General features: G+C 43.9%; 1 protein-coding gene across 1 annotated transcript; it reads left to right on the top strand.

Moving 5' to 3' along the window:
- Positions 1–6937: 6937 nt before the first annotated feature.
- On the top strand, positions 6938–14192 carry tent2 (terminal nucleotidyltransferase 2). The gene is made up of 16 exons (XM_062451578.1): positions 6938–7449; positions 7700–7960; positions 8068–8199; positions 8302–8409; positions 8562–8718; positions 8830–8944; positions 9167–9258; positions 9779–9839; positions 10017–10083; positions 11333–11409; positions 11714–11842; positions 11965–12008; positions 12119–12255; positions 13430–13521; positions 13605–13684; positions 13763–14192. The coding sequence occupies exons 1-16, from the start codon at positions 7343–7345 to the stop codon at positions 13835–13837; spliced, it is 1734 nt and encodes a 577-aa protein (XP_062307562.1). The 5' UTR covers positions 6938–7342; the 3' UTR covers positions 13838–14192.
- The last annotated feature ends 1224 nt before the right edge of the window (positions 14193–15416 follow it).

The following is a 15416-nucleotide window of genomic DNA, read 5'->3' as shown; positions in this document are numbered from 1 at the left end:
GCAAGTTACAGGGGAAAGCTGCATGGCCTTTGAACAACACTGGATTATTAATCACACAAGTGAGAGCACTTGAGAGAGAACAACAGAGGAATAATTAGTCATGATCACATTACTTTCTGTAATGTGTGGTGGTGTAATGAATAGATTCATTACATCAGATTCAATAGATTCATTTCACCAGGCACTTGCTGAGGTCTTCAATGAATAGATTCATTACACCACAAATAATTTTATAACATTGATAACATAAATAATCTTACCTTACAACAACAGTAGTTTCTTCATTAACTCACTCTTCTCTGTCAATGACAGTGTCTGTATCCAAAGCCACAAGTATGTCCTTTTCCATTGCCATCAACATGAAAGCTTCAAGTTTGTTGGAAGTCAGGCAACTCCTCAGTCTGCTTTTTATATATTTCAGTGTTGAAAATAATCGTTCACAGGCCACCTGGGTTATTGACATTGTCAACAAAAACTTGTATGCAAGTCCAAGCAGGTGATATGCATCTGTGAGCAGGTTGAAGAATCTGAAAGCAGCACAGAGGGCACTCTTTACAAGAAGCACAGCTTTTGTTGACAATTTCCATGTCCTCCTCCATTCCATCTGATCCATCATCCACTGTTCTGGTTGCATATTCATCCAATGGTGATAGTTTCAGCCTATCCCATTGGCCTGCTAAGCTTTTCAGCTCCATCTGCAGGTTGTCAGCAGTTGCCCTGCTATCAAATTTCACCAGGCACTTGCTGAGGTCTTCAAATGCTGATTTAGGGAGAGCACTGGTTCGGATGAGGTGAAAGTTTCTGGGATGCAAAAATGACAGATCAGCATAAAGAGTCCCATGGGTCAGAAATCTTTGTTGGATGGCCTCACTAGCTGTATCAAGAATCTTATTATGTACCCCAACCTCATAGGCTCTCTCTGCATCAGCCATGGGCTCATCCTGAGCCATCTCTCCTGACATGGATTTCTTCTTTTTGACTCTTTTCTGGGGCAGTGCAGCCTCCACTTCAATATCTGTGTCCTCATCTTGCTCTTCTATTTTTGCATTTGCCCATTTGACAAAATCGTCAACCACATCTTTCACAACCTGGAAGTTTCTTGAGATCTGTTTTAGGGCATCTTGAGTAGTGATGACCATCCTATGGGCAGATAGGATGTCCATCCCTCCAGTCTGCAGGTACTTTGACAGTGGAGATTTAAGCTCAAATATTCTGAGGAATAGCTGAGCTGTAAGAATGGTCTCATACCTGAGAAAAATGCTGGGGTCGGTTGTCTTGCTAAAAGCCAGGCACAAAAAGCAAAATAATGAATGACGCTCACTACAGTACGTCAGCCACTTCCGTGGTTTGCCTTCTCTATTAATGAAGGCCTTCTTGACAACAGGGTTATTTGTCTCTTGTTTGGGATGGTATTTTAAAAATGTGCAGGATAGCAGGATCAGGACGGACAAAGTAGTCTATAGCCTGTTCTTCCCTGGCTGTCTCCTCGACCTCTACCTCAACAACCTGGCATAACTAGACAGACAGAGAGAGAAAGGGGTGATTGGCTGGGAAATACCACAACCAATTACTTGGAAGATATATACCTACAATTTACAATTAAAACAAAACCATAATAGTAATAAGCAAACAGTAATATACATGGTATATTATGTTAATAACTTCTTATATTCAATACCATACAGATACCTTTTGATACCATTTTACCTATGCTTGGTGGCCGCAGTGGTTAAAATAGGGTAACCTAGTAATACTGTGTCCTCAAATTTCGCTAGATAGATCATTTATTTTATTTCTTATATAACTACTAGCCTATAACAAATCAGTTGTGTGAGCGTGGTATATGCCCATAATCTTCCCCTTCAGTACTTCATTCAGTATTATTCATGTTATTGGATTTTTGCAGTTACGACGTAAGGCGCACATTAACACACACACACACACAGCCTCCCTTCCTTCCTGAGAGTCCCTGTTAATTTGCCTACTCCTTACCACGTCGTCAACTAGGGCTGTCAATGAATATTCTAAATTCGAATATATATTCGAATAGTGGTTAAAAAACGAATTTCGAATGTGAAAATTCATATTCGAATGTAAAAAAAAAAATCACAACAGCGGCAGCTGTAGCAGCAGCGGCGGGACTGTCTGCTTTGCGGATGGGCGCGCGCCTGAGGTCAGGGACAGGTCACAGGAGTAGCACATGGCACAGCATCACTGCTGACAGTTGACATGTGTGGAAGATGGCAGAAAGTGATTATAACAGAGAAAGTGAAACAGAAAGTGATTATAACCCCCAACAATCTAAAGAGTAATGTCTGGGAATATTTCGGATTTTGGTCAGTTGGTCGAAAAATTGTTGAGCCTGCTAAAGTAGTGTGTAAGCTATGTAAGCTAGAGTTAGCTTACCATTCAACCACAAGCAACTTGAGGCTACATCTCCAAAATGTGCACTCAAGTGAATATTGCATAAAATGTGGAACTTCAGCGAAACAGCCACGTCTGGATACATATTTTGCACCGTCCGCCACAAGTTCGTTGTCTGCGGCACGACAGGAGGCCTGCACGCAAAAATTGATTTAGTTTCATATGCAAGGACATGAGGCCGATCAGTGTGGTGGATGGGATAGGCTTCAGGGAGTTCTGTGAAGCACTGGAACCGAGGTACCGTATCCCTAGCCATGGAACAGTCACCAATAGAATCGTAGAATTTTATAACAGCACCTCAGACAAAATAAAGAAATCAATCAAAGACAAAGATGTGGCTCTTACCACGGACGGGTGGACATCCCTAGCGACAGCATCCTATGTAACAGCAACGGCCCATTGGATTAATGATGATTGGGAAATGCATAACAATGTGCTAAGAACAAAAGAGCTAAGCCACACTGCAGAGAATGTAGGTGAATGCATTCAAGAGATCTTGGATGTTTTTGACATACAACGTGGATCTGTGATTGCCATCACAACGGACAATGCCACTAATTACGTGAATGCAGTGGAGAGACATCTTCAAACGGTAAATATACCATGTGTGGCGCACACAATAAACTTGGCTGTGCGTAAAGGGCTCGGGGTCAGAGCCATTGAAATCCCCGTTAGTAGGCTGAAAGTGGCGGCCTCACATTTCAGCAAATCTTCCGGCGACAGATACCTCCTCGAGCAGAAACAACAACTTTTAGGATTGAAAACGGAGAAGCTGATCAATGACTGTCCAACGCGATGGAACAGCACATATGAAATGATCTGCCGTGCATCAGAGCAGCAAGCAGCTGTGTCTGCTGTCATCTTCGAGAAAAAACTGTCAAGAATGGAGCTGACCACAAGCGAATGGTCCCTAATGGAAAAGGTGCAAGAGGTCCTTAGACCCTTTAAAGTGGCAACAGAAGCACTTTCAACTGACAAATATCCAACCGCGTCAGCTGTACTGCCTTTAAAACATGTTCTGCTCGCTCAACTGAACAAGCGAAAATCATCACAGATCTGGAGAAGCGGTATAGCGAGGAAAAGGATGCATTTATGTTGCTTAACAAAGCGATCCACTCTTTCATTGCCTCATTCATTTAAAAGAGGAGCAGAGACGGCAGGTGCAGGTGGGTATACTGGAGGACATGAAACAAGTATATGTGGCAGGCAGTGAGGCCGCTGCCGGACAACCCCGTAATCAGCAACCCACTGAGAAAACTGCTTTAACTGCTATGGGGAGTCTCAGAAAGTCTCAGATGGCAAAGAAATATCTTTCCATCCCCGGATCCTCAGTCCGCTCTGAGCGCGTCTTTTCCTCCGCTGGGAATATAGTCAATAAAAAGAGATCAGCACTGGCCCCTTCAAATGTGGACTGTCTTGTGTTTTTGGCAAATAACCTGTAGGCCTTCAGGCCTAAGACCCGACAATGACCGTGCACTGAAAGTTCCTGACAAGCCATGACAATGGAATAAATTGCAGTCAGTTTTTTTCCCTTTTTTATACAAGCGCCAAGAATGTAGCCTCTGTAAAATTTGTGGCCTTTATTTGAGCGCAAAATACTTTTTGAGCTTCATGTAAAATAAACAGCTGTTTTTCAATTGGTAAAACCTTGTCTAGTGTAGGTGATGTATTTTTGTCTCTTAATGCTTCAGCCCCACCCTTACGTTTCTTAGCCTGGTTTTCCAAATAAATAAACATTTAAAACTGAAAGCATGCAGCCAATGAGCTCTCTACCTTTATTACTCATTTAAAATTATTTGATAAATCGAATATAAAAGCATCATGGAATGTAAATAAAGTAACAGCTAGCTGGCGTCAGTTACTTGTAAAATGCATAGATAATGTTTAACAGTAAAATCTCAATTTAGCTTGCACCTAACATATTTGAGTGTGCTAACATTAGCAATAACGTCAGCTAGTTCGAGGTGTATGCATAGGCTAACCATTAAATTAGCAGCACATTTCCCGTATTTAACAATGAGTAAACATGGACTTACCTGAAAGTGATGCACGGGCATCATTTCGCAGTTTCTTTCTCTTTCTTATTTCTGCCCCTGACTCCTGTTGTCTTTTTGAGGCCATTTTCGAAAAGTTGACCATACTGTCAAAGTTCGTCAGGCCACTGATAGGAAAGGGCCCCCACGGCGAGCTTGGGAAGTTGAGTGTGTATTTGTTTTTTTTGGGGGGGGGGGCACCATCGTAACTTTTTTTGAGTAATTAAATATATCTCTTGTTCTGCCTGTTTTGTGATATACATGCCTAAAAGGTGCCTAATATTTATATACTGATATAATATCGGCATTATAATTATTAGTACTATGATGATTTTTGAGTTGGCAATTTTTTGGTGCCCCCTCAGGACTTGGTGCCCTATGCACAGGACACACATTTTAATTCAGATGCTGATTTACATGTACTGTTTAGCTGAAATATGAATTGTGAAAACTTACAGCAATGGCGGTCAAAGGATTCTGTTTGTCCTGTTTATCACAGCAACCCCGCCCCTGACGCAAGCGGTTCTTAATACTGACCAATCACAGCCAAGGGGGTTTCCGTAGCTCTCCGTCGCTCTCCGAAATTACGACGGATAGTTAGAAAATTCAGGAGGTGCACGTCGAGCTCTCCGGGGCTCTCCGAGGGCTGACGGAGAGCTCGTAGAGGGCGTTCCACGGAGACGAGGGCGTTCCCATGTGTCCCACTAAGCTACGTCCCTGCATCAAACGTGCAGAGCGGCGTTCACACAGTCTGGCTCGCACACAGCGAGTCTGCTGCGGTGCGGTGCCATTGCATCCCGGCAAAGACTGGACCAATGAGCTCCCCCTCGAGCCTCTGAAGGTGAAGTCAGTTTCCCCAGGTGAAGTTTAGGTTCGGGTTAAGCCCCGAATGTTCAACGTAGGCTTGGCCCCTGGTGGGGATGGGTTGGTTTTGGCCACTCCGGGTGCTAAATTGGGCAGAGGTGCAGCAACTGGGCTGGGTGCTGAATTGGGCAGAGGTGCAGCAACTGGGCTGGGTGCTGAATTGGGTAGAGGTGCAGCAACTGGGCTGGGTGCTGACTTGGGCAGAGGTGCAGCCCCATTACAAGATTCCAAATGCCTGCAGATGTTATTCTTCCTTTATTACACGGCTGTTCTTAATGCTGTAGAATGCCCTATTCACTTGAATGGGGCTTCCCAACGTTCTGCCGTCAATTATTTTTCGAACAACTGTTCGCCCTGTCTGGGCTTATTTTCCCGATAATGACCGGCGTTCTATACATTATCCCTTACTTAAATTTTTTTTATCACAACAAGGACAATGGAAATGACCATTGTCCCTGCAGTTTTGGTGACACTTGCAAATGAACATGTCTACAAAAAGAAAGAACATTAAAATGAAGTGGATCTATACAGTGAATTATACAGATTGTTAAAATGATTGTTTCTCATAAACCAATCTTGTTTTGTTTTGCAGCAACAACAATTTTAAGAAAATTACTGTTGTGAGGTTACACAGTATAAATCATTACCTTTGAAAGGAATCGCTATCCGTAGATGCGTTTTCCAATGCAGTAGTATTTTCGATTTTTTACAAGCCTTTAGTCTTGGACAGATGGTGCAGTGGTATAAGTCACAACAAGTTGTGCTTGAGGTGGGTATCCATTAAGTATTGACAGGTGCATCTGTTAAAGGGACAAAATGTAACAGCATATTAGTCATGAAAAATTACTTTTGATTACATTTGCCTAAAATAATACTACTTGTAGTCTACTATAATTCCCTCGAAGCACTGGCAGACACAAGTGGCTTTCTTGCTACAGGTTTATTTGAAGCTTCTTCAAATCCACCGTGAAAACTAAACCCACAATATAGACAGATACTGTCATGGAAAACCTGGAAAAGTCATGGAAATCAGTTATTTTCATGTCATTAATTAATACTTTTTTTTACAACAGAAATATTTGAATAAAAAATCTGCCATGACCTGAACAAGGATCACTGCGCGAGCTCATTATGTACTTAATAGACCAATGCTGAATCCCTGGCGGTTGTTTACCAGCTGTAGGCCTACTGCAGTTTGCCTCCGACTATCACGTTTCGAGATCGCTATAATATCGCATGCTGGCCACGTCAATGATGTAGTGTTGGAGGTAACTGTTTACCACAGATATTAGCACAAAGTTAACTAGCGAGCTAGCGTTAACTAAAATCACGGTAGCTATGCCAGGCAAATTTACTTTCAACAATGCTTGGCTACACATGACACAATTTTAATTGTGGATATCTAAAGCTCAAAATGTAAATTTTGTGGGTGAGGATGCGCTAACTAGCCATATGAAAGGCAAAAAACACCTAAGCCGCGTCTCGACCGAGACAAACAACACTTGTCTAATCACAATTTATGTAGATATTCCCACAAAAGAGATACATCGTCTGGTACCAGCGCCACAGTTTTACGCACTCCGGTGCAGTCAGCAGGTGGCGGTATGCTCCACGTTGTTTGCGACACGGCATTAAACAGAGAAGAAGACACTCAAATACTTCTGAGTTTGTGAGCGAATCGTAATTTTTTTTTGAGCGATTACCACGTACGGTCTCTGTGTAAGAGTGGTGGGTGAGCTAATGCTGATGCTCAAATCACACTAAGAAAAACTGTCATCCGCTCAAACATGTCAGCAAGCTAGCTACAACTAACGTTAGTAATGTATATACCTAGCTAGCTAGCGACATACGCTAGAACACATTAGCTAGCTGCTGCTATCCTGAAAACACTTTGTTAGTTAGCTTGCTGGGAAGTTAGATTGACAGCAAGCAAGCTTCTTCCACTGAGCATGTGACGTTATGTTCTCTTAAAATGGCGGTTCTCTTGCAGCTGGATTAGTTACATAGAGTTAGGGTTAGGTATGAACCTCGAGGTCCCATCTGTGCACCGGGCTGTTACTCCTAAGCGAAGGAACACAACAGGCAGCCGGCCCCCGCCTCTCCAGGAGCACAAACTACAGGAATCTATGTAAGGCTTTGGCATATGACGTTACATTATCTTTAGGAACTGATCACTTCACAGTATTTACTGTTTGTTGTTCATGTCAACTTATTTCGTGGCTCTTAGGTGTGTGGGTAAAGGTGTGTTGACCTGGATTCCTGTGAATAACACAGCTGGTGATCCCACACTATGAGCTGTTTGTTGTTTATGTTGACTTTCTTTCTTCCTTCTTTCTTGGGTGAATGGGTGTGTCACACTGGATTCCTATGATTAACAGCAGGAAACATTGCCACAATCTGCACTCCAAGACCAGACCTTCAGATTTGGCCCGTAAACAGAGGATAGCTGAGAGGAGGGCACAACATTTAAAACTGCCTGACCCACAACAGAGTCTCATCAAAGCGCAAAAAGTTGCTCGCCGGAAACAGGTTAAAGCACAAAGGCGGGCGATAGCTAAGAGGAAAGCTAAGAAAAGGACTAAAGCACAACAAGCTGAAGCGGAGTTACAGGAAGTTCAACTATTTCAAAACATCATAAAGTAAGGATCCAATCTATATCTATAGGAGGGAAACTAGCCTGCTAAATCACACTGGGATTGGTTGGCAGGCTGTTGTTGATGTGTGTGGATGTGTGGGTGTGTGGTAGATCAGACGTGTTTGATATGAACCGTGGCTTCCCATCGGTGCCCCAGAACAACTCCCTGAGGCATGAGAACAGAAGACTGAGGCAAAGACATGCTCAGCTAGCCCAACTCTGTCTGCAACACAACAACACCAAGTAAGGCGTCATACACTTCCTGATACAGATTGTAGGGCATAAATGGTAAATAACATTATAGTGTATCCTGACGTTTTCTTTCTTAACTCTGTGTGTGTGTAGCCCCTTCAACCCCCCCCCAGTGATACCTCCATATGTGTGGAGCCCCCGCCCACCCTACACCCCCCCTGGTCCCCCTACAGCAGACAAGGCCAACGGACGCAGCCGCAAGTAAGCTGTTTCTCTACATTCTCTCTTGATCAGCCTCTATGTCTCTCTCTTTCTGTTTCTCTTTCTTACTCGCTCCCTCTTGCATTCTCTACCTCTCCCCCTCCACACCAAACCTCCTCACTTGTGATTTCTGTTTTGTTTTTTTGTGTTAGGCGAACCAATAACGACCAGGGCTCCTTTGACCTGAAGAGGCAACGCCTGAGTCCCCCTCCCCAGCCGTCTCCAGGGGCCTTGTCCCTCTCCAGCCCCCAGACCTCGTCCTCCCTGTGGGGGGCCAGTCCAACTCTTCATCCCTTCTCCACCGACAAGGTTCCATTGCTCAACTGCAAGTCCCACTGTCCACATGTGCACCGTTCTAAATCGGCCTGTGTGTTTATACGTGTGTTCATGCCGATGAATGTACTTGTGTGTTGCCCTCAGTTGAGCGGTCAGATATTGGAGGTGTTTGAGGCGTGCGGTCAGAAGTCCTCCGACCTGGAGAGGAAGGAGCTTTGCAGAACGCAGCTACAGAAGGAGATACAGAGACTGTTCCCATGTAGGTACACACACACACCTGTCTTACCTCTGTTCTGTCCATGTGTCTAATCATCACTCACATTTCCCCCTTTCTCCTATCTTCCTGTCCTCTCCTCCCCTCCTCCTCCTTTCTCCTCCACCTCTCTCCTCCTTGCTTCCCCTCCTCCTCCCCTCTCCTTCTCTTCTCTCCTCCTCTTCCTCCTCCTCTCCTCCTCTCCTCCTCCCCTCTCCCTCCTCTCAGTGGCTCGTCTCTTCCTGGCAGGGTCCTCTCTGAATGGGTTCGGCAGCTCCAGTAGTGATGCCGACCTCTGCATGGTCCTGCCCCGTGTCTCAGTAAGCACGACACACACACATGTTCATACATATGCGATGCTTTATTGATTCTGCTAGCCAACAATCCGATGAGCTTTGATACCTCAAAACATTTGTTACAATAGGAGTGAATATGAGTGTTGAACTTTGTTTTCTTGGGTTCTACTGCTCGGAAAACTGGTAGATTGCTTCTGCATCGTTAGGGGCTTTAAAGGCAGGGTCGGTAATTTTGTTGAGACATACTTTCTGTTGCAACATATTTCCCGAAGTAAACTTCATATCCTGATAGCAACCAATAAATTGAAAGGTTTGACAGTATAAGGAATTCAATCCGGTATCTGTTGTCATCGCAGGACTGTAATAAACACAACCAATCAATTTGTTTGGATCTAACTTAATGATTGCAGCTGGCAGGAACTTAATGATCGAACGGATGTTTCCTGTTTGGTCTTTGCACCGATACAAATTGATGGACTGTTAAAACTCTTACTATAAAGACCCTAACCCCCTCCTCTCCCCCTCCCCTCTGTCTGTCTCTCAGGGCGAGTGGAACGAAGCTGTCCGTGTTCTTGGTCAGATCAACAAGTTGTTCAGACATCTGTGTGAGTCACACCCGGCTACCATACTACCTTGTGTTTAATGCAGTCTGTATTTCCCGTGGCATCTATTCAACCTAGTCCCATCAGCTGCAACCGGCTTAGCGTTCACTAGGGGGAGCAAAGTATTTCAAACCCATCATCGCAGTGAAACCTGACTGTTTACATGGGTGTGTTCTACAGCGTACCTGAGGAACATTCAGCTGATCAAAGCCAAAGTTCCCATCCTGAAAGCCAGAGACACCGTGAGGTAGGACAGTGGAGACTCTTCCACTAAGCTGGGGATGGAGTAAAACTTTCTGATCACTGCACACTTGACCTGTCTTTGCTTTTTAAAGATCCTGTAAAGTGGAATTGAAAATGAGTTTTTAAGTTCACCACACCACAGAAGAATGTGTTATTAACTACACATCCAAATTCGCATGAAAAAAAACACAGACGTATGTTAAATTAGGCTTTGAAATCGTGAGAAAATCAGCACTCTTCTTTGCTTGAGACTGGGGGGGCGTGTCGCCTGAAGGAGCTGAAGCTCCGCCCCTCGCTGCCTACCTACGACCCAGATAATGGATGCTACGTCACGCCGAACAAAACAGTATAGAATTAGAATTTATTTGTTCAATGAGTGAACATACAGATGCATATAAATGAAATGTTCCCCTGAGCTGTAACACAGGAGTAAAAATGGACACCAGAGACAGCAGACAGTGAGCTCTCCAACTACTTCTAGCACATTAGCTACCATAATTCTACACCGAGTAGCCTAATATCAAGTTAGCGGTTTGCACTAACTCATAGCAGAGATACCTCTGGAAAAGTTATCTAGTATAATTATAACAAGTACACAGAACTGAGTGATGAACTGCTGGCGGCGGTGGATGGTCCAGGTGCGACCAGAGGAGGAACGGCTGGGAGGGCGATGCTCGGTACGGCTCCGCGCTGCAAGAGAAACCATGTGTCTCTGAACCCTGTCTGTCTCTGGTCCATGTTAAAATGATCCGCCGTGATATGGTCACTGCAGAGGCGGCTGTTGGAGTTTATCCGAAGCTTTCCATTAGCGTGGCTCTTCACAAAATCAATCCACCTATTTTTCTTTTCCTCATCAATAGGGAAATTAAATAGCGTTGCGGCGCAGCTGAAGTTATTGCATCCAGGGAGATGCAGTTGCGGGTGGAGAGAGACATCCTGAAGCTAGCTAGCTAGCTGATGTAGGCTACAATAACAGTACAGCAGGAGGAGCCATTCAGTGATCTGACGTAGATGGGTCAAAATGACGTAGATGGGTAATTTTTTGGCTCCGCCCATTAAAACCTGATCTGAAAACGGAAGAGAAACTGTTCTACGGTCTAACTCCACATTTCAGTGCGAAAAAGTTTTTGCGCTTTGCACATGCTTTCAGGAATTCATTTCACATGTATATAATGTATTGAAAAGCAAATCATGGAATTTGCTTTACAGGATCTTTAAGAGAAGTTCTCTTTTCTCCCTCTGTCTCTCTCTAGCGGGGTAGAGTTTGATCTGAATATCAACAACACAGTGGGGATCAGGAATACCTTTCTGCTCAGGAGTTATGCCTATGGTAAGAGAGACTGTATCGTACCTCTCGCAACCCCTCCACACTTCAATCCCCACACCCTCCCTTTACTCCCTCTCTTACTCACCCTACTCTCCTCTCCTCCCTTACCCTCTCCTCCCTCACCCCTCCTCTCCTCCATCAGTCTCCTCCCTCACCCCCTCCTCTCCTCCCTCACCCCTCCTCTCTCTCCTCTCCTCCCTCACCCCCTCCTCTCCTCCTTCACTCCCTCAATCCTCCACTCCTGACATGTCTCCCCCTTCCTCGCCCTCCTTATCCTGTGTGTGTGTGTGTGTGTGTCTCCCCCTAGCGGAGCCCAGGGTGAGGCCCATCATCATGGTGGTGAAGAAGTGGGCTCAGCACTACGGGATCAACGACGCCAGCAAGGGAACTCTCAGCAGCTATACACTGGTGCTGATGGTGTTGCACTACCTGCAGAGTGAGTACACACACACACACACACACACTGTGGCACTACGAAGGTGTTGCATTACTATTTTGTCATCATTCCTTTGGGTGTGTGTGTGTGTAAATACTATATGTGTGTGTGTGTGTTGCCAGCTCTGAAGAACCCAGTGGTCCCTTCCCTCCAGCAGCAGTTCCCTGTAAGCAGCAACTCCACACCACCATCGATCGTATGACGACCGTAATATAAAAACCACAAACAATCCAATATCATTTTTTTTGGTTTAGTTGTTGTTGTTGTCGTTATCAGGAGTGCTTCAGCGTAACCATGGACATCCACATGGTTCCAGATGGGCCCAGACACATCCCAGCCTTCAGCTCCACCAACACGCTGTCACTGGGAGAGCTTCTGCTCGGCTTCCTCAAGTACTACACCTGCAGCTTCAGGTGAGCACTCACGCATACACGCCTAGATACACGTACGCACATACATGCACTCACACAAATACACACCTACATACGTATGTACATACAAACAGACGCATATACACCTACATACACTTGCATACAGTGCCAGTCAAAAGTTTGGAAACACCTAGTCTTTAACACCGTTTATTGTTTTTCAGAGACAGTCAAATTTATTTCTAAAGCACATATGAAAAACAACTTATGTCGACCAAAGTGCTGTACAGTCAAAACGTATAACAAACTAGACATATTTATAGGACATGACAAACATAAACAAAAATTCCTACCCAATTGCCGACTCAAATGCTAAAGAAAAAAGATGGGTCTTAAGGTGGGATTTAAAAACGTTGCTACTAGTAGAGGACCAAATATATAAAGGTAGGCTGTTCCACAACTTTGGAGCTGCAACAGAAAAGGTAGATCTCCTTTAAACTTCAAACATGACCGTGACACATGCATGTTCCTATTGTTTAGATGCAACAAACTAGGTCATTTTATGTTACAAAGATTTACTTGTACCAAAATGTACAGATATTGGTATGAAAAGCTTAATCTTTCGTCAAACTGTCACCTTAGCCAATATTTGGAGGACATGCTAACTCATTATAAACATGTAGGTTAATGCCCTATAGACTGTGATTGAGTGACTGATTAAGTGATTGAATTGCAAACAAAACTGTGAAAAACAGGTGGTGCATATGTCTCTCAACAATGGTGAAAGGTTAAGTACCGTACGGTAAGGTGTTTCCAAGCTTTTGACAGGCACTGTACACACACACTCACACACACTGTCTCTCCTGCTCAGCTTTCTCAAGTACTACACCTGCGGCTTCAGGTACACACACACACACTCGCGCATGCATACTCATACAATGCATACACACACACACACTCATTCTGTCTCTCTCACTCAGAGGGACACACACACACACACACACACACACACAGAGTACATGTAGATACAAACAGACTTTCCCTGCCTTAGCCCCCCCCCCCTCCTCCCCAGTCGTCTCTCTGGTGTTGTGTTACTGAGAGGCAGAAGCAGCTGCTCTGACCTCATGACTTTGGCAGCCCCCTCTCCTTCCTCTCCATCTTCCTCCTTTTCTTCTCCTTTCCACGCAGACAGTGTGCGTGTGTGTGTGTGTGTTATTAGGTGGGACCAGAAGGTGATTTCAATTAGGGAGGCTAAGGCTATACCAAGAACCAGCAGCTCCGAGTGGAAGAACAAATTTATTTGTGTAGAAGGTAACCCATTGAGTTATTGTGATATTTCCATAACAGCGTAGTGGCTTTGTTAATGAAGGTGCATGTCATGGGTGTGTTTTCAGAGCCGTTCGAACAGAAAAACACAGCCAGGGCTGTCTACGAGAAATCCAAGTTTGACGCCATTAAAACTTGTTTTACTGAGGTACGTCTTGTCTGACCTGTGTTCTTCCAGTGTTGAGGTTGTTTTGAATGTTAAGCTTGTCTGTGTGTCTTCCTGTAGTCGTGGCGGGCCCTGCAGCAGAGTAAGGACCTCAACTCTATACTGCCTGTCAGACTGGTGACCATGGGGAGGTAGGAACCCTGAGGAGACACTGAACAGGATCTGATCTGGAACCAGAACCTGGGAGGAACTGACTACTTGTATCATGTAACCAGGGGTAATAAGGTCAATGACTGACCCTGGTCCTAGCCTGGGACTGGCCCTGGGTCTGGAGTGAGAACGGACTGATGTAGAAAGAGAACCAGTTTCCTCCTCCTTCAGAGGCTGCATAGTCCAGTTTGAGGTCTTCACAGTTCCTGTGTCGTTTCAGAGGACCCCAGCTGTTACAGTGATGGTACCTTCTCTGCTGCATCTGCTTGTTCTTGTTCTCTTTCAGACAGGGAGTCGTTTCTGTTCTTACATGTTATGTTTCTTAAAAATACTAGTTTGGCTTCATGAGGAAAAAAGTTTTTTTGTCTGGGTTCTGGTCCATAATCCATGGAACAGTGCTGCTTTATCTGCTAGTCATGTGCTGCTTTATCACAGAATCAGAACTTGACCCTTTGATTAATGAAACTTATGTTGTTCCCCTTTAGCTTTTGTACATTTTGTACCATAAACTCTTTTAAAATCTTTATTTAAGGGATTGCATTTCTGAAGCTGTATGATTGTGTGTGTGTGTGTGTATTTTTGTGCCATTCTTTGCAGCATAGTAAAAATCAAAGCAAGTGTTAAACGGTCTTGTTGCTTCTTTACTACACATTACAGATGAAGCGGTAGCTTTACCGATGCTCAAACGAGGGTTCCAATACACAGTGATTACAGTTGTTACAGTAAAGTGGCTATGTTGAGTGAGGAACTTTACCCCAGAACTCACTGCGTCTCCACCGCAGGAACCAGGAATCAAATTAAGTCCCAGGAATCAAATAAAGCTACTCCGAGGGTAGTACTATAGACCTATCATTAAAACTGTTTAAAGATGGCGTCCGGTTTGTGGAACGTGCTCAGTGGCGCATTGAGGCTCGAAAAACCGAGATAGAGTTGGCGCCATGTTGAACTTTCGAGTCATCCAGTCTTGCCGCGCTCTGGGCTTCATCATAGATCTGTGATGTGGAGATTGAACAAGTAAAGGTCGTGTTTGTTACATTTCTGCAACTTCCACAGATATTAGATTTTACTGCTAAACCTTTAGCTTTATTGGTTGCTATCAGTATAGGTTTATTATCAGTTTATATTAGCAAATATGACAAAAGGTGCATCTCAACATTACCAACCCTACCTTTAACCACTTATTGTTTCTATTCATTACTTGCCCTTAGAAGTCAAAATCTTTAAAGCGGATTTAAGAGGTATATTCAAATAAGCTTATCTCCAAATATTTTTGTAATTTGAAAGCTTACAATCTGCACATACATGATCTGTAAGCATTTTTAAATGACCATGAACTACAGTGCTGTGAGAAAGTCTTAGGCACAAATAATAATAAATAGTAAAAAAATAAGTAAAGCAAAACTGGTTTTAAGACATTTTGAAATGAAAAGACAAATCAAACATTTTCTCAACCTGTACTTTTATAATGTAGCATCAGTACATAAAACAAATAATAAATATGTCAGAACATTTGTGTAAAAAATCTTGGGACGCATATACATAATGCATGTGAAAACATTACAGA

Source organism: Osmerus eperlanus, chromosome 25, assembly GCF_963692335.1.
Source record: "Osmerus eperlanus chromosome 25, fOsmEpe2.1, whole genome shotgun sequence".
NCBI classification, from domain to species: domain Eukaryota; kingdom Metazoa; phylum Chordata; class Actinopteri; order Osmeriformes; family Osmeridae; genus Osmerus; species Osmerus eperlanus.
This window is presented reverse-complemented; position numbering and strand designations above follow the sequence as displayed.

Coding starts and splice junctions, on each gene's coding strand:
- tent2 (XM_062451578.1), top strand. CDS start 7,343: ATGAACCTCGAGGTCCCATCTGTGCACCGGGCTGTTACTCCTAAGCGA. Junction 7,450..7,699: donor CACAAACTACAGGAATCTAT/GTAAGGCTTTGG, acceptor TATGATTAACAG/CAGGAAACATTGCCACAATC. Junction 13,685..13,762: donor TTAAAACTTGTTTTACTGAG/GTACGTCTTGTC, acceptor GTCTTCCTGTAG/TCGTGGCGGGCCCTGCAGCA.